Raw genomic sequence first — 19,048 nt, forward strand, 5'->3', positions numbered from 1 at the left:
CAACAAACAAACCAAAAAAGATGGTGATGCCCCATCGGTTTCTAACATGTCATAGTATCTAGCTATTGCTGGAATATGGAGTAGGTTCTAGTCCCTACGATGCCCCTCACAACTATTTAATCTTGATTGATGTATTATCTAACCTTTCCATTAACTTCTTCATATAAGAGTTATAAAGTCAAATCTTGGTGGGTGTGGTGGTGCACGCCTATAATCCAAGCACTCAGGAGGTAGAGGCAGGATGATCAGTAGACAAGGCTAGTCTAGGCTACGTGAGAGCTCGTTTTACTAAAACACCACCAAACAGAAAGTCAAACCAAAATAGTTAAGCAGGACCAGGGCTGTGAGCTGCCCAAATCCTCCATGTGTCCTCCCCTTCTCTCCCTTCTGCCCCATGAGCTCCCTGTCCTTCCAGTCTGAGGGTCTCTTGAGGTGTAAGAGTGCCTTGCACCCATCGCCCACCCTCCATTGGGGTAGCAGACAGAGGAGAGGCCACAGTCTCTGCCACAGAGGAGCTCTCAAACCCAAATAAAGCAAGGGGGAAAGGTCAGCATCCAGTATTTAGTGGGGTAGTTCTGCTCCAAGAACAGGGAGTCTCTGGGAACCAGTGAATTTGGATGCCCGAGAGGTCAAGAGGGTAACCAGGAGAGCCGAGAAGCTGGAATAAAGGTCTGGAGTAGGCACAGAGGCCCCCGTCTCATGGCAGGATGACAAGATGGGCACAAGGACGCTGAGGAGCTATACTCCCTACCCACAGCACCAGGCAACCCTCTTGGTCCTCAGTCAGCCTGTAATTACCTGGCTCATCCAGACCTTGTCTGGGATGCTAGGTCAGGCTAAGCGATGCCAGGCTCGCTGGATCCTCTGAACCCACTGCGCTGGGAAAGTCACGAGGGCAAGGACTGATCACACATGCACATGCTCTTAGAGGGTGTGATTTTTATAGGGACTGTAGCAGGAGTGGCCCCAAAGCCCCAGCTTCCTGGAGTAGCTCCTGTCCTTCAAAGGCCCTGCTCCACCTGTGAGGAACCTCAGCCTGCAGACCTGGCACACTGTGCCCTGAACTGGCTATTCCCATCTGTGTGCAGTGCCAACTGCTGGCTGGCCCTACCAGTTCAATGTCCCCACCTCGACTTCCTTCTGCCACAGGCCACCTCCAGACAAATTCCTAATAATCTCGCCAGACATGAACATAAAGCACACAACATAGGGCCTTGCCATTTCAGGTAGGCTGTCCGAGAAGCTCTTAGATAGGTCAAGGGTAGGTTCTGGGCTGATATAGCCTTAGTTCCTATCTATCATCTTTGCCCAGTGAATTAACCCTTAAAGACCTGATGACTTCCCATTAAAGAGACAGGCCAGCCCTGCTCTTGAGGGCAGGGTCTTCTCAAATCACACAGAGGTGCTCACGGGATAGAGGAGGGGAAATGCTGAGCCAAAGAGCGGCTGACCTTTGAGAAGGATCCTACAGTGCCAGTGATTATGCCTGGCTTAGCACTTCCTCGGCCACATGGCCAGCAAGTCCTGGCCGCTGTCCCCACGCACTATGGCAGCCAAGCATGTTTAATGAACCCAGCAAAGTGATAAACTATGTTTGTGTTAATACCTTTGATTCCAACCCCCTCCATGAGTGTTGGTATTTTAAGCATCCTTTTGATGTGCCACAAGTCCTTAACAAGAACAATCAAATAAACACACAGGGTTTAAGGCAGAAATGCTAACAGGAGTCCCAGAACTCTGGATCCCTTCTGCTTGGTGGATTGCACTTCCAGAAATATGTCACGTGTAACTTGAAAAATAGGTGAAGGGGGCCAGGTAGCACAGAGAAATGCCCTGAAGGTTCAACTTTGGCCTCAACTGGATCTAGCCACAGTCTGGCTCCAGCTAATACCTAGTTATTTCATCTCAAACATTTTCCAAAACAGCCTTGGTTTCCTGGGGCAGATGGCTGCAGTAGTGCATTTGTTTATCTGGGGCGAGAAGCAGCTTGTGGAGAGGGCTATGTTGTTCCTACCCTGGCAAGTGCCTTTGGGACGCCAGCACACCTTCCCTAGGGGCTGGGCCAGCTGGGGCTCTCAGGAATGCCTATTCTGAGATAAGGGGTAGGTAGGTAACCCTGCCCACTGTGGAGCAGGGAAGAGAACACATTTACTCCTGTGTCACCTTAGGTATGCCCGGGGCCCTCAAAGTCAGCCTGGCAGGCTGCCAGGGCTGGGCAGGGGAAATGACTGACAGCTTGGTTACTGGAATGCTCCCATCATTAGCCTAGGAACTTTGTTTGGTTTCTATGGTGACCTTTACTACAAGAGCCTGACTAAAGCTGAAGGAATGTGTTACCTAAAACCATCGCCCAAAAGTGCTCAAGGTTTCAAGGAAGTACACTCATCAGCGATCCATTCTCTCCACCCCATATTCCTGTCCCTCCTGGTCAGGCTTCCCAGCTGCCTCTTTCATGAGAAGGAAGGACCAGCAAAGACAACTCCAGGCCTGCTTCAAATTCTCACATTCCCTACAGGAAGCCTGTGGCCCGCCTGGCCTTGGGTCCCCTGGCCAGCTGGCACATGTGTTTCGGGCTTAGTCGGAAGCCCGTGGGATTTCAGGAAACTGCTGGGGGTATCTGGTTCCCACCGTACCAGGTTCACTCTGTCCCCAAGAAGGCATCGTGTCTGCCTCATCACGTTTCTGCCTCTTTGAACCTGAGCTGCACTAACCAAAGGCCATCCTACAACACGGAACTCAAGGTCCTCTCCAGTCTGCTTCCTAATCTCTGAGTCAGAAGGGTTCTCAGAAGCTGGGCTACACGAGATTGGGTTCTGCTCTGCATGACTAGATGGTGCCTGGTGCCCATGGTGGGAGCGGTGGCCTCTCCATAAAGCTTTTGACCTGCTCCCCCGAGCTGTGTCACTACTTAACGCAGCCGCATCCCCTTCCTTCAGCTCCTGGCTCATGACACACACACATTCAGTGCCAGGTGTCAATGAGACTGTGGCATTCCCACCACACTCTGACCTTAGACATAGTTGTCCATCAGCCCCTGTCTCACAGCCTGTGTCTCACTGTATATACTTCAACAGCAGAAGAGGCAGGGCAGATGATCCTTTTAAGGAGGCACAAGTTGATGTGGGTGGCATGGGTAAGTGTCAGAAGTTCCTTACAAGGGCAGAGACCTAACTGACTCTCACATTAGGATAAACTCATAGGATGGGGGTTCACTCACCTGTCAGCTTCCTCCTTTGCTTAGGCTGCTCCCAGGCAGTGGCGAAGCAGGTACCCCTACAGAGGACCTGCTGGCTCTCCTCCCTGGGGGACAGTTCTTGAATCCCCTGCACTGATAACTTTGCAGAAGGGAAAAGCCTTTAGAAGGTGTGGCCACCAGGATAATGGCTGCACGGTGCTTGGTGGGAGACAACCTATAACATGGTCCTGTAAGTATCCCCTGAGAATAGACTTTGCTAGGAACAATGAGGTCAGGCCAAGGGGGGGTGGTCTGTGTTGTTTTGCTGAGTGATATTTACTGGACTGGTTGTTTAATTAACTGCTGGCAACAGCTGGAGCCACACATGGCTTGTTCCCAGCGCAGGGAGCAGCTGGAGAAGCAGGGCACACAGTCAATCGATGAGCAATGATATTTGTCAGTGATCCCTGGCCCGTAATGGACTCAGTGACATTTCCTGCTAATCCATGGGTTTTTGTACTCCAAGGTTTCATCTGTGGGGAATAGTATCGACTTATTTGCAAAGGGATATGGTCACTGAATAGAACCAGGAATGTATATGTATAATTTCTTTTCCTTTAAGAAAGATTTATTTTCTCACACTCTGATGGCCTGAATCCCACGAATTCCTATTCTGGTTAGTTTTATGGCCTTCTAGGGCCAGATCAGATCACAGCAGAGCTCCCAAGTCTGAGAACTGATGGACTCATGATAAAGAATGACTTCACCTCATCTGACCCACTCTCTCCACTGAGCAGGCTGAGTGGGGGAATTCTCTTCGGGGTAGAATACACTTATTTCCTGCTACTCTGCAGAACACTCAGTAGCAACAAGGACCAGGAATGTGCAGGATCTCATACCCTAGGGCTCCTGCTATCCCTCAATGCAGTACGATGTCTCTGGAGATGAGCAGTTCCCGTGGCATAGGCTGCCCCCTGAAGGCTCTGCCTGCTGAAGCAGAGACACTATTTTCTAGGCAGCTCCACACAAACATGAGGGAGGGAGTAGAAGGAAGCACCAGGGAGCAGACACAGTTAGGCTGCACCGCGGCAAACATCACAGTCTATATCCCACCCCCACCACCTCTCCAGCCCATGGAAGAACCTGCTGAAAACTATCTCCGTACCTGTAAATAGAGAACGTTCTCATTCATGTATACCCATGGGGCTCCTCTTGAAGGGGTGGGGTAGATGTGGTGTGAGCTTCAATTGGCACCAAGCTCAAAGCCAAAACCTCTCTATCCTATTGTATGGACTCTCAGGGGAATAGGGCACACCTAGGTGAGGTGAAAGGAAGGTGGAGAGAACACAGCTGGGTAGAGCAGTGGGGCTCACTCACACCACAAGGAGCCAGGGGCAGCCCCAGAGTAGGAAGATGGGAAGGAAGCCACTGGGAGGAAGCATCTTACTGGAGTGGCTCAGGGAACCAAAGGAATGGATCCCATTATACCCTAGTACACTTCACACTGCTTGGGGTTCAATCAGACTTTCAGCAAAGGCGCTAGCCTTCCACAGCAGGCCAGGGAAGTGCACAGGGCTAGAAGGACATGTGAGGCCATGAAGAGATGCTGAGGAACAAAGTGGGAGACCCAGGAGTGGAAGGGCATATCCCTGCTCCTCTCTGCTTCACATTACGGTTTCCATGGAAGATCTCATTTGGAAAGGACTTGGGGCTAAAACATTTAGTACTGTGGCCCTCCTGGCACCTTGTCTCTTCAATGCTCAGCGCTGGCAGTGGGCAGGAAGTTCCTTCTCTCCTTCCCAAGGGTTCTAAGCTTTTCTCTTTGAGAATTTCTTTTTCCACTGAGTGCAACTGATAGAGTAAATACACATGTGTGCACAGGCACATACAGATACATGTGCAGGCATGTAGAGAACACACATGCTGGCACGCATGTCAGCAGCAGAGAGTCAGGACCTGCTGGGCAGGTAAGGATGGAGCTTGGAAAAAGCAAGGTACCACTGCAAAAAGTAGCAGCTTCTTCTTTTCTGGACTTCTACTATATATAAAAATCATAAGACTGGGAAGATGACTGAGTGGGCGAAGGCACTCGCTGCCAAGCCTAAAGATCCGACCGTGTTCTGTCCCCAGGACTCAAAAGATAGGAGAGAACTGACTACCTCAAGTTATCCTCTGACCTCCACACATGCACCACTGCATGCAACCTCCGTGCACCATTGCATGTACCCTCTGTGCACCATCGCATGTGCGCACCACCCCATATAAATGTAATTTTTTAAATTTAAAAATAAATAAAATAAAACATTACCACCAGTACTGCTGCATTATACTTGGGATTCCTGTTGTCCACACCTGATTAATTTGTATTTTATAATTCCTGGATGGTGCGTCTTATAAAATGAATAATCATTTCTCCAAGGCTGGAGCAAGGCTCAAAACTGCATTCTTCAATACAAGGATGGACTTGTCCAAATGGACACACACTTTAGTTATACCTGTCTATGAACAGCTGGGACCCACTGGGGCAGGATAATGGAGTATGCGTGAGGAGGACCAGATAGGATCAGGAATTGGGCTGGGATAGTTTAGACTGCAGACAGCAGACAGTTTGGGCAAGAAGAAATAGGAAGAGGCTCAGGGGTCATCAAAACATGACCTCCCCCTAGATCCCGTCATAGCCACGATGTGACATTTGCCTTGATTAGCCCTGATGTCCTGGGTTGATGGCAGTAGGTCCTTTGCAGTCTGAGGGGAAGGAGACCTAATCCTGCTCCCTCTGCTGCTGCCCTATCCCACTGCAGTGTGAACCCTGCTCTAAGAGGCACGACATGTGAGGGTGTGATAAACATGAAGGGTCAGGACCACCTTGGAGGAAGATCACTGTTTCCCCAGCTTCCAGGAAAGGATGCAGTTGGGAAGGTTCTTCTGTTCTTTAGCTAGTTTTAGAATTTCATCCTCGGCTGGCTGTGTCAGGATCATGATTACGTCACATGCCTTACAAAGTGGTCCCCTCAGGACTAGAGGGCAGGGGGCAGGAGCACTATGGGCTCACTGGTCCCACCAAGCCCGCTCTGTGCACACTGCCACATCCCCTTGTCATTCCTGCACCACCTTGTCCCTCTACCCGGGAAGTGTCTAAGCAACGGACACTTATTCCCTGTGTACTGGCTGCAATGTGACAAGCTGAGGTGTGCACAGGCGACCATGCACAGCCCTTCACCCAGCATGAACCCAGGAGACTCACTTGAAATTCTCAGGGTACTCGGTGATGGCCATATTGATGACATCCAGGGCGTGCTGGTAATGCTTCTGGGCAGAGAAGAGCAGTGCTAGCAAGTGGAGGGCATTGGCGTCATCTCTGCTCACCGTCAGGGCCTCCTGAAGATGCTCCATGGCGCTGGAGATCTGCCAGGAGAGAACACCAGTTTAGGGACCTTACCCCGGACTCAGATTCCAGCCACAGCTCAGCTCAGCCCAAGTGAGCCTGGAGCGGCGGAAGCAAGGGCATTAATAAAACATTTCCTGTCAGACAGCCTGGCAAGGGATATGGGGAGACAAAGGTAAGCATTTTGAATGGGAGGAGTTGGGAGCCTCAGGCAATGGCTGCCTGTCACATGTGGAAGCCCCTTCTCAGAGTTTTGCTGACAGGGGTCAGAGTCCCACTCAGGAAAGGCAAGGGAAAGGGAGTGCTCTAGGAAGGTGGGGACCGAAGGTGAGGAGGCAGCAGAGATGAATGGCAGAAACGAGGGTGTGTCCTCCGATAGAGCAGTGTGGGGCTTAGTTTTCGTACTTGGTGTTTTTCAACTCAATAATTATTGAGGGTGGTTCTACAGGAAGATTAGATAGGAAGATGAGGCTAGTTCACACAGGACCAAGAAAGCCACTGAAAAGCCACAGGGGGTTCTAGAGTGAAGCAAAGCCTTCCCTTCAGGTGCAGCAGACCGCTGCCACACAGAGTCCCAGAGTTCACAGCTTGGGTTTGCCTCCCTTCCTGGTGCTGAGTGGAGGAGGGCAGGTCCCCACTGCTCTGGGAGTCCTGCAGACTGGCAAGAAAGATGACACATCCCTGACCCTGCTATCTTGCCAAACCCTTGCTCCTAGCAGGGCTTGGGAAAACTCTTGATGGTCTCTTCTGTTGAAGAAGGTGGGTGGGGGAAAGCACGGTTCAGGGTGGAAGAAGAGATCACCCTGGATGCGGCTCTCGCCTTCCTGTTCTCCTCGAGTGCCTCCACACACCCTTGGCTCGGCCACACAGGCCAGTAAGCGCAACAGGCTCTCCTCACATGGCCTGGCCTAGGAACGCTTGGCAGAGTCTGGGAAGTTTCCACAAGTGTTTAAGAGTGAAAGAAATTCTGGTTGTCACTAATGGGAACACACTCCTTCAAAGGAGGTTGGGTTGTCCTAGAGTGTGCAGCGACTCCTTAGCTGTCCAACGTGACCTGCCAGGTGGCCCTGCGTCCCCTGCACTACCTCCTCCTTCTCCAGCAAAGGCGTGCAAGATGGTCTCTTGTTCCCAGCCCACCTGCCACTTGCAATCTGAATCTAAAGAGCATGCTCTCTGGAGGACTGTTTGGGTGTTAGAAAAAGCAATACCTTATTTGTGAATTCGAAAGACCCGGGTCTCTTGTCCCTGGGAGCTCCCTTTGTCTCAAGCATCTCCAGCCTGAGAGGCTGGCGGTTCAGCGCTGGTTAGCACAGGCTAGCCCACACCGCCTGCTAATACTATACTAGGTGAGTGAGGTGCTCAGTGCAGGCTGGTATTTCTCAACCTTCCTAATGTTGTGACCCTTTAATACAGTTCCTCACGTTGTGGTGATACCCCCCCACCATAACATTTTTGTTGCTACTTCATAACTGTAAGATTGATATTGTTATGAATCATAACATAAAATATCTGATATGCAGGATATCTAATATGTGACCCACAGATTGAGAACTACTGATGTAGGCCAATTCTTCTTAAGCTGTAGGTTCAGAGTACAGTAATGTCCAGCCCATAATCTCCATCCTCAGACTTCTGGCATTTTTCCACCTTGGCTCAGTTGTCCAGAAGGCATGAGGCTTCTTCTCCCTGCTGCCTCAGTAAATGGCATCGTCATCGCAAGGCCCTGCTTCTGTCGAAATGCCCACCCATTCCCCTGCCTTCCCCTTAGCCACCTACCCATTGTGTGTGTGGAGGCTGTGACTAGAGGAAGGACTGGGAGAGACACAGCACCAGGCAGGAGGGAGGAGGGTTAGGATGGCCTGTTTGGACAACACGCTAGCTATGAACCCCGCACAGCCAGGCTCTACTGTTACTCTCGTCACGCGTGCCACAGTGTGGTAAACACCTTCCAGGACACTGATGGAGAAACACCCCCTCCTACCCATATCCTCATAGAGTCAAAAGCATTGACTCCTGAGAAGGATGAACTGTATGCACCCCAGCTTCTCCACTGATCTGCTGGTACCTAGGCAAGGTAGCAACACCTCTCTGGCCTGCTTTTCCTTTGTAGTAGGATGCGGCCAGGCTAATTCGGCAGCTCCAAGGCTTAGGTATGAGACGCATCCTGCAGAGCCCTGCGGGGCTCGGTGCATTTCCCAAAGCCTGTGTTCCCAGTTAGTTCTCCTGAGACCCCACAACGACAGAACTGTAGAATTCTTCCCCCTAGTCCGAGGACATGTGCTTGAGGTGGCTATATTCATTCTGACCACTCTGGCCACACCAGGGTTCTCTGGTCTGTCTAGAGACTAACCCAGGGTGTCTCGTTTGCCAGTCTGTGCTCTATCACTGACCTGTACAGGCCTTTGTCTTTCTCCTTAGCAGACCTAAGACCCCAGCCTCTCATGTTCCCTATGGGGCTTTGCACTCCCAGGGTGCCAGGCCTGTCATACTGCCTCCTCCTGGCCACTAAGTGCCAGGCCAGAATCGTGTGTAGGTTAAGGAGAGCATGAAGAAGCAGCTAAGATCAGTGGGACTACCACTGAGTGGATGTGACTCTCCGAGGTTGGCCCTGCCCAGTGACTCACCAGAATAGACCCCATTACCCTGGGAGAGGTGTTCAAACACCCCAATATCATAGCTCAGAGCAGCCAGCCACGCTCTGGGCAGAAAGACCCAGAAGGAAGGTCACAGAGACCCAAATAGGTGAGGGTCTAGCTTAAGAGTCCACTCAAGGTTCTCAGCCTTCTGGAACTTTCTAGACATCGTGTCCCCCAAGGAAACTGAGCACCAGACCCCATTGATCTCACAAGCATTGTTTTCGGAAGATGGGTGCTATTTATCAAAGATGGATGAATAACTGAAGAGATTAAAAAATGCATCACCAAAGGTTTATCACCAATGTGACTGGCAAGGGAAGCACCAGGTTCCTTTACAGAGAGCTAAAAATAGAGTGGTCTCAGGTAACTTTCCATCTGTTCCTAGAGGCTGAGTGATTTTCCAAGAGGAGCAGGCCTATCACTAGGATAGCAGCCCCGGGCCAGGGCGTACAGGTCAGGATCGTGGCTATATGGCCGAGGTGGCAGAGTGATGAATGAGTCATGGGGAGGAGGTGGTGTGAGGGGAAGGGACGGAGGAGCAGGAAGCAGGAGAAATGGCAGTGGGACCACTGGGTAGAAAACAGCTGAGACAGAGGACGCAGAGACGGAGACAGAGGACCCAGACTGACAAGTCAGGCTGTACAGGCACCGCTAAGAATCCCGGTGTGAGGCAAGAAGGAGCTTCCAGTAGTGGGGCTACCACACAGTGAAAAGACAAGAGGCCAGAGCCCCACTACTCCTGGGTCAGAGGAAACAGCTAGCGTGGCTGCTCGAAGGTCAGGTGTGATAACGAGACCAGCCTCCTGGCAGGGGTCCAGGTACCCAATGGCCCTATCTCCAAATGGGCCACAGCCTCTTTGCTGGGGCAGAGTGAACTTCTGGTCAAAGCATGAAATGAGGTCATGTTGACCCTGCGAGGGGTGTTGACGAGGACCTCACTTGTCCACGTACGAACGTGGACTTCCTTTTTCTCTTTTGCTTAGTTTCTTGAGACAGTGTCTTGTAGTGTATCCCAAGCTGACTCACTCTGTAGCCTAGGCCGACCTCAAACTCAAGGATTCTGCCTTAGCCGTCTACGTGTCAGAACTGCAGGAGTGCACCGCCACATCTGGCTGTAGACAGTGCCTACGAGGCTCCTCTCAGCCAGTGGTTTTGAGCTTAACATGTTTCCCAGTGGCAGGAGAGGAAAGCTGTCCTGGGGCCTCAGGCCACCTATAGTCCCCAAGCGTTAGCATGTGCTGGGTCAAGGCCACCAGAGATGCCCAGGGTGCTAGCCTGAGGGCTGCTGGGTGCATGAGATCAAACGAGATTCTGAAAGGTACGATTTAGGGCAGTAATGACAGCTGGGATTCCCTGTCCCTGACCTCATGGATCACTATCAGGATCTCCACTACCTGGAGAGCTATAAGTGGTCGTGGTGGTGATAGCCTTGGTAGGGCAGAGATGGCTACCCTACTGAACCCTTGAGATCAGGAGCCAGCAGTGGTGTCTTTGGGGTCACACAGAAACCTGTCCAGAAATAGCTCCACATGCCAATTACACTTTCCCCAAGTTGAGGGTCGGGGGCAGGACACAAGCAAATGATGCTGTGGTCACTTACCCATGTCTCAGGAAACTGCAACATTCTAAGGAAAGTCAGGGCATTGAATAGCCCTCCCTGTGTGCCCATCACACGTGGGCTGGGGTAACCACATTGACTGAATCCTCACTAGACCCCTCACACAGAGATGCTCACATGAAAGACAAGGGCACCGAGAGACAGTCACACATGGGGAGATCAGAAGCCCCACAGATCTGAGGGCTAGGAACACACCTGTCGGACGAGGGCAAGCTGCAGGGAGACATAGAAGGTAATCTGGGGGTCATCGGGTGCCAGTTCCTGGGCTCTGCAGGGGAGAGGAGCCAAGAGTCAGTTACTGTCAGTTGAACAGCCCACCAACCTTGTGCTGGGGGCTGTGGGCAATGTGGCGGGAGATTACACCAGCCCCTCTCAGATGGCAGCTGATGGCTCAGACAGGTCAACAGGCAGCTCATGGCAGAGGACAGTGGATCAAGGAGAGCTGGGACAAGCTGAGGTAGGGTATCTCCAATGTGACAGACCTCAGATGAAGGGTAGGATGGGGACGGGAAAGATAGTGTCACATCTGTGACTGGCACCCTGGCTGTTTCTCTGCGGACAGCAGTTACCCTGACTGTGGCTCTCCCAAAGCACACTCACACTGCCCCGAGGAGGATGCAGGGCCTCTCAACTGCCAGTCTGAGCAAGGAGTCCCAGGCACGCAGCGCTGGTGGAGAGGTGGGCAAGGCTGAAGGCTGGAATAGCTTGCTTTTTTGGTTGGGGAACAACCTGACCCAGAGGGAAGCTGGTGTGTCACATGCTTCAGTGGTACAAGGAGTCTTAACCAGGTCCTCCCCAGTAACATCCCTCTGTCACTTCAATGTGGGGGGTGGGGTTTAGTGGGTCAGGCCAGGGGAGGGAGGCTCAGATGGGCTGGGTCTGAGCAAGGCATTGCCTTTTCCCCTGACTCCAGGAAATCTCTGTGAAGTTGTGGGTGGGAAGTTCCTGCAGGTCTGGTGTGGTCAGGCTAGAGGGCACAGACATCACTCTGGAGGCCCTGCTATTTGAAGGATACCACGTAGCAACGGCTCTCAACCTTCCTGATGCTGCAACCCTTCACTACAGCTCCTCATGTTGGGGTGACCCCAACCATAAAATGATTTCATTGCTACTTCATAACTGTAATTGATGCTGTTATGAATTTTAATGTAACTATCTGATACGTAAGATACCTTGTATGTGATTTCCAAAGGGGTCATGACTCACAGGCTGCATTTCCTGTTTCTATCCAGTATCAGAACACCAGCAGAAGCGTGGGAGCCCCAGGAACAAGGGTTGGGCCTGGCAGTTGTAGTAACCCAGTTCTGAGCTGAACATAGGGGCCCCCAGTGCCCAGTGCTGAGGGTAAGGTTACCCAACACAACAACCTACTCCTGCCTGCTGGGTGGCCATCTGGTATTATGATTTCCTTATCCATGAGAGGGAAGATAGAGACATCCATTTCAGAGAGTGGGACTTCATTGTGGGACCCTCCACTTGATTGCCCTACATGCGAAGAAGCAAAAGATTAGGCCTCACCGCTCGAGTGTCTGCAGCGCCTTGCGGTGCAATTCATCTTGCTTGGACTTCAGGGTGGCTGCAGGAGACACAATGGATTGTGTGTGGGTCACAGAAGTACATCTCTCCAGTCCGTCCCCAGGGCACGGGAACTTAGCAGGAAGGAGCCTACCAGGGTCCTGTTTGCAAACCTCAAGGTCCAGTACCTGGGTTCAAGGCACAGAAGACCGCTGTGACAGCGACTACAACTAAGGGACTGGTGGCCACTTCACTAGCCCAAGCAAGGATGATGGTGCCTGAAGTCCCATGACCTTGGGTATGAGGGGTACAAGGGCAGTCAGTACCAGACTGTCCTATATGGCTTCAAGGGTCCCTTGAACCTACACATAGGGGCGAGCACTGGGGGCCTGGGTGAAGTCTGGGTGGGGGTTATTGCTCCCTCCCTTCCAGACTTCAAGGACATAAAAGCAGGTGTCTATTCAATGAGGCAGCACTGGGCTGAACTAGAAAGGCTAGGAACAGAACACCAGGCCTGGGGCAGGAAGGATGAGAATCTTATGGAACTCCTGTAGGTACTTGGTACTGTGATGTTCTTGAGGAGGGATTTCAAGGACCCCAGAGGGCTGAGGGTAAAGGCAGGACTGTCAGAAGTGGAAGGAAGCCATCATGGTGGGGACACTGCATAGTACTGCAGATAAGAGTACCAGGATATCCCAGAGGGCATGTGGCCTGGGCAGGGCCTACATGGGTCAGTGATGAGGAATGGCACATTGGTGGGTGTCTGTCTGAGTGAGAGTGGAAACTTTTGGAACTGAAGGAGGGGTGTGTGTGTGTGTGTGTGTGTGTGTGTGTGTGTGTGTGTGTTAGGGTGTGTGTGTAGGGGGGTGATAGGGTGTGTGTATGTATGTGTGTGTGGTAGGGTGTGTGTAGGGGGTGTGATAGGGTGTGTGTATGCATGTGTGTGTGTGAGTGTGGTAGGGTGTGTGGGTGTGGTAGGGTGTGTGTATGTGTATGTGTGAGTGTGGTAGGGTTTATGTGTGTATGTGTGTGGTAGGGTGTTGTGTATGTGTGTGTGTGAGTGTGGTAGGGTGTGTGGGTGTGTTAGGTGTGTATTTGTGTATGTGTGGCAGGGTGTGTGTATATGTGTGTATGCGTGTGGGGGGTAGGGTGTGTGTATGTGTGTGGTAGGGTGTGTGTGGTGGGGTGTACGTGTGTATATCTGTGGGTGTGGTAGGGTGTTGTGTATGTGTTTGTATGCGCGTGTGTGTGTATGGTAGGGTGTATGTGTGTATGTGTGTGTGTGGTAGGGTGTGTGTGTGTGGTAGGGGGTGTATGTGTAGTAGGGTGTCTGTATATGTGTGTATGCGTGTGTGTGGTGGGGTGTGTATATGTGTATGGTAGGGTGTGTGTGGTGGGGTGTATACACATGCACACATCCCAGAGGAGGGCTGTTGTCTGTGGGGAGTACCAAGGGATCACAAGTAGAATGAGACACCTTGGAGGAGGCTGGGAATACCAAGGCATCACCCTCAGGCAGATTCTCTGGGGCCTAACACTCACCATCAGTGGCCTGCAGACTGTAGGTGAGACCCAGGGCCAGGTAGCCTTTAGGCAGGAACTCTCCTGCTTCCTCTCCAAGGCTGATCACCACCTTGGCAAAGTGTTCCGCCTCTTCTAGCTGCAAAAAGGAAAGGTAGTGGTCACTGGGGTGGGCTTGGCTGTCCTGAGCAGGAAAGGGAGGATAGTAACCAACCTGGGAGAGTGTCAGCCCCAAGTATAAACAGAACAGTTCCCGACACTGGAATTGTAGGTAACATGACTTATCCAGGCCGCACAACTATTAAGGAGGAAGTGTCTCCCTGAATTTAGGAGCCAGTGTTCAAGGTTGAAGGTGTCAGCTCTTCCAGACAGACAGACTCCCTGCCTGGGAGAGCCAGCTCCCACAGCCTGCTGTGCTGAGAGCATGAACTCAAAACAGGCCAGTATATGTGGCTCCTCTTCACATGGTCCCTCCAGGGAGGGCCCGCTCAGCAGACAGAGGGGAGCCACGGCTGGCTGGGCCTTGTTGAACATGGCCAACCCTGCAGAGTAGGCAGGCTGCCACACAAGCTAGTCTGGAGCTCGTTCCCTCCCTTCCTGAGCAGGAAGCCAGTGAGCTTGAACATTCAGGGGAAAAAGGCCCTGGGCTGTTTTTGTCCTGGGAGCAGGGGGACTGTTCCAGTTGGAAAAGGCCCAACTGGCGCAGGCCATGTGAACACACATCCTCACACACAACACGGGACACAGGAGAAGGCACATGAGGGGGAATGTATGGATACTCTGCCGTGTGCATAGCAGTGAGGCTGGCTGGGGTGTCGGGCTGGGGCTAAGGCTGTGTCCATTCTCATGTGTCTCCACCAACTCTTTCCCATGTGTCCCTAGCCTGCCATGTGTAATGCATAGCGATATGTCTATGTATTATCCAAGAACATCGACTCCCAGGGCCGCTTCCTTCAACATCTCCCTCCCACCCACACACCGCTTCCGACGACGAAGACGACGACAGACAGACAGACAGACAGACAGACAGACAGACAGACTACAACTATGCCCCAAGCTCAGGTATCCCATCCAGCTAGAGAATCACAAAGACAATCCAGTGGAGGCAAGAGCACACTCCTGCTGGCTTCCAGCCACGTCCCACCCCTACTCATATCCCGACTTAAGCTGGTTTACCCAGGAGGAGTTGGGGAGCTCTGACTACTGGCCACAGTTGCAGAGAGTAGCAGGTAAAATCTTTCTCCCTGGAGTGTGGCGGGGACAGAGGCCATGGAGAAATGAATGGGCCGAAGTCCCCAGTTTGGACCCAGCTATGAGGAGCCATGTGCAAAAAAAAAAAAAAAAAAGAAAGAAAGAAAGAAAACAAACCCCTCCAAACCTGAAGGAGCAGAGCAACACTGTGCAAAGACAGGACTCCTGAAAGTGCTATGTTCCCTACGGGGCCAACAAGACTCCTGAATGTGCCATGTTCCCTACGGGGCCAACACTATTTTGAGTTCTGTTGCCACCCACAAAGCAGCCCTTCTGCATGTGGATTCACTGCAGTAATTATAAAGGAAAAATAGTATTAATTCCAAGTAAGTTAATGTACAATACAATAATTACACATGGTATTAATAGACACGGGGGCTTTAGCTAGCAAATGGGGAGGGTGCTGTCATGGCAAAAATGAAAACCAAAGAAAAACAAAGAAAACCTTTTACTAGGCACACTGCCTCTCTTCGTCTAAAGCAGGTGTGCCAAACGGAGAGCCTTAGAATTTGACTCTGAAGGGCTAGGACCCCAAGCAGGCTCTGAACCAGCCTGACCCCCAGGTCAGTTCTCGTCACGGAGGCAGAGCACCATGGGGTGACAACAAAGCTGAGCACGTTGCTTGGACTCTATTCCTTTGAGGTTACCTTGTGGGCCTCAGTTCCCTCTTCTGTAAAATGGGGACAGCAGTGTCACCCTCAGAGGGCTGCTGGGAGGACTTGGTGTGTGCTTGCCGAGTGTCAAAGGTGAAGACCAGTGATTACATGTAATATACACACATGCCACAATTACTATGCAGGTATGTGTATATATGTATATATTAGTCACACATCAACACACTGGAAAATTAGCAAGCGGCATCAACGGGATCCAAAGGAGATGCTAGCACTGCCTGCCTTTTGTCTGTGGGCCTGGCTGTTCATCATAGAAAAGTGTGATTGCACCGGACAAGCAGGCACCTGCCAGAACTGACCAGTCAGCTGTTCAGGTTCACGTGGCCAACTAGATCTGAGGCTGAGGGTACACCAAAGACCACCCCTCACTCACCCCTTGCCTAGGTGACACTATCAGAATATTTCCCACTCTATTATCTTATGATGTAGTCCCCTTTTTTTTCTTCCTAAGTGTTTTATTCTACAACCTTTGATCCACCATCTGAAAATGCTGTTTTAATCTGACTGTTCTCAGCCACCCAACACTATTTCTACCAAGTTCTCTTGCCAGCTTTTCCTGCTGGGAACCTCAGGTCCAGACTCCAGATACTTCCTCCCATGGCCTCCTGGAGGCTGTTGTTTCTGCCACCAGCTCAGACTGTGGCATGAGGTCCTCTTTCTTATCAAAATACATCTAGACGAGGAGTTCCCAGTGTCTCCTCCCTCACCCCACTATGACACTGTCTTGAAATGCCCTCACTCAGAGCATCCAGGTGAGCTTGCCATGGCCACCTAGGGAAGGTTCTCCCTCCCTGCCCATGTGTTTCTGAACAGCCTGAGGCCTGACAACCACATCATAGCACCACAGCAGGTTATGAGGACTGGGGAGCTTGTGTGACATCCCTACCTCCATGGTCAGCCATTCAGCCAGCAGTACAACTGTGACCCTAGCCCAGGCTGGCTGAGGGCTTCATGGCTGCCCTCTGCACTTTCTTGGTTTTCTCCTCCCTGATGTTTGGGAAGCACAATACACTAGTGGTACAGAGAACTTTCCTTCGTAAGTAAGGAAACACTCTGTGCCTTCCCAAGTCCCTTGGTAAATGAGGCTTTCCTAATTTGGTCCCTGCACAGCAGACTCAGCTGAGCTGGCACACTTACTGGGGCTCAGGGCTGCCTTCCATCTCGGAATGAGGGACAGCCTCGTTTACCTGCACTCAGCAAAGAGGGTGCCACCTCAGGCCCTCCACCCACTCTCTTCCCAGGGACTGGGGAGAGCCCTCTATTCCGAGACTGCAGGGCTCTGCTGAAAGACCTCCAGTTCTCCTGAGTCCCTTCCTGTGGGCCTGGAACTACTTTGTGAAAATCTGTTTCCCCCCCCCCCCCCTTTCTTCAAGGAGTAACAGGTACTTTCTAACTTCTGTAAGATGGTGGTGAAAGAGCTGGCGTTCTTCCTTGCTTTGTGAGTAGTTCATCTTTCTGGATTTGAAAGAATGAAAGCAAAAGCATCCTTCCTAAGTGCTCACTACTGTGAAGGTACTGAGAAGAATAACGGCATCCCTTTGTCACATAGCTGCAAAGGGTCATGCAGACACACACCATCTCCTATGGCCCACCGCCATATTAGGTGTGTGTCTAATATACCTATTAGGGGGTATGCCAGCTCCCAGATTATAGATGAGGAAACTGAGGCACAAGGAGAGTGAATCACTCCCTCAAAGTCACACAAGCTAGTGAGTAAGGTAGACTACAGGACTTGAACCCTAACTGTTCTCCAAGCTGATGCTCTTTTCAGTACCATGCTGCCCCCTCAGGTGATATGAAGCCTAAGACACACATTACAGGCCTCTGCAAGATGAGTTCACCTACGTCTGATTTCCCCGTTTCTGTGTGGCACACAATATACAAGCATGCCTGTCCTCTGTGACTCCTGAAGGGCTTCCAACTTTTTTAAATTAAATCAGTTTTAAATAACTGTGTTTGGAGGAATTCAAGAAAATACCTACATTGTCTTTTCTATCTGCTCCCCCGATTTGCCTTGTGGCTAGCGTGCAAGGCAAAGGAAGTGAAGAAGCCCTTAATTGGAAACAAAGCCCATACCAGGCGAGGTCACAGTGAAGGACAGAGTTCCTGGAGGTCAGGGGCATAGGCCCTCACCAGCATTGCCCGCTGGCCTCAGGAAGAGAGAGAGCTATGCCTTGGAGAAGCACAGAGGGTCATACCACAGCTCAATCCATGCCCAGGGTGAGTACAAACCAGACTTTACGAGCTCCAAGAATGGGGCTGGGAAGATGGCTCAGCAGTTAAGAGCCCTGGCTGCTCTTCTAGAGGGTCTTGGTTAGATTCCCAGAGCCTACTAGGTAGCTCAAACCTTCTGTAACTCCAATCCCAGGGGATCTGACACCTTCTTCTGGCCTTTGTGGGCATTACACATACATGGTGCACAGACATACAGGCAGGGAAAAACATTTAGTCACTTAAAATAAAAACAAAGGAAAACTAATTTTAGGAAAAGAGGAGGGGGTCCAGGGGAGGCATCTAAGTCTCCAGCAGCTCGCCCTCATCCCCGCTCACCTGCAGAGCCTTGTTCCCACCTGCGTCTGACTCCCCATCAAAGTTTGACCGGGCCAATACTCAGACTATTCTCAGCCCCGGGTAACAGCCCGCCTTTCTCCCCTCTTCTGATGACAAGTCTGCATGTTTAAGCTTCCTTTTGGGCTTTTCTATTTATGTTGTCATTGATTACTTTGCTCCTAACTCATCTGATTTCAATTTGGACTGATTTGATCCTAATTTTATTACCATGTAATCTGAATGCACATAATCACTGTAATTATGCTACAGAGGGAAACAGCTCCTCCGTGGTGGGAAGATCTAAATTTAGGGCTTCCTGGCAAGGGCACCATTGGCTGGGTGGACTCTCAGCTCCTTGGAGCTGGCAGCTCGGGGGAGCACATATGCCCTCCCCAGCCCTGCTTCAGAGACATGGGGTATTTTGGGCTTCAGCTAAGGGATGAGCCCAAGGTTTCCTCTCAGAAGTCTTGGAATAAGAAGGAGTCTGATCTGGGGATTGGGTAAGAGCCCTCTGCACCTTTAGCTCCCAGCACTCTTTGTTGCAGAGGTTTGGCTTGGGACTCTGCAGGCTGCAGCTGCATGCCACCTACAACAGAGTGGGTGCTTGCTGTGGATCTAGAATGCAGAGGAAGGAATGGGGGCTACTTCGCCTGTTGGCGAGGATATGTGGGGTACAAGATGACAAGTGAGAGGGATGAGGAACTCATTCTATGTCACTCAGAG

The 19,048-nt window shown here is 51.3% G+C and overlaps 1 protein-coding gene and 1 long non-coding RNA gene across 7 annotated transcripts in view; one reads left to right on the plus strand and one right to left on the minus strand.

Moving 5' to 3' along the window:
* Positions 1–19,048, plus strand: part of LOC125388291 (uncharacterized) — a 334,710-nt gene that overhangs the window by 243,626 nt on the left and 72,036 nt on the right. The gene's annotated exons all lie outside the window — the stretch shown is intronic.
* The window catches only part of Ttc7a (tetratricopeptide repeat domain 7A), a 102,985-nt gene that overhangs the window by 29,233 nt on the left and 54,704 nt on the right, over positions 1–19,048 (minus strand). For all 6 annotated transcript variants that reach the window (XM_048416303.3, XM_085690948.2, XM_085690945.2 and 3 more), the window contains 4 exons: positions 13,872–13,989; positions 12,333–12,390; positions 11,010–11,082; positions 6,420–6,580 (listed from right to left, as the gene is read on the minus strand). In XM_048416303.3, coding sequence (XP_048272260.1) covers positions 6,420–6,580; positions 11,010–11,082; positions 12,333–12,390; positions 13,872–13,989 — 410 coding nt within the window. The remainder of the gene's footprint in view (positions 1–6,419; positions 6,581–11,009; positions 11,083–12,332; positions 12,391–13,871; positions 13,990–19,048) is intronic.

The sequence above is a fragment of the Myodes glareolus genome, chromosome 6, assembly GCF_982192425.1.
Source record: "Myodes glareolus chromosome 6, mMyoGla1.1, whole genome shotgun sequence".
Taxonomy (NCBI): domain Eukaryota; kingdom Metazoa; phylum Chordata; class Mammalia; order Rodentia; family Cricetidae; genus Myodes; species Myodes glareolus.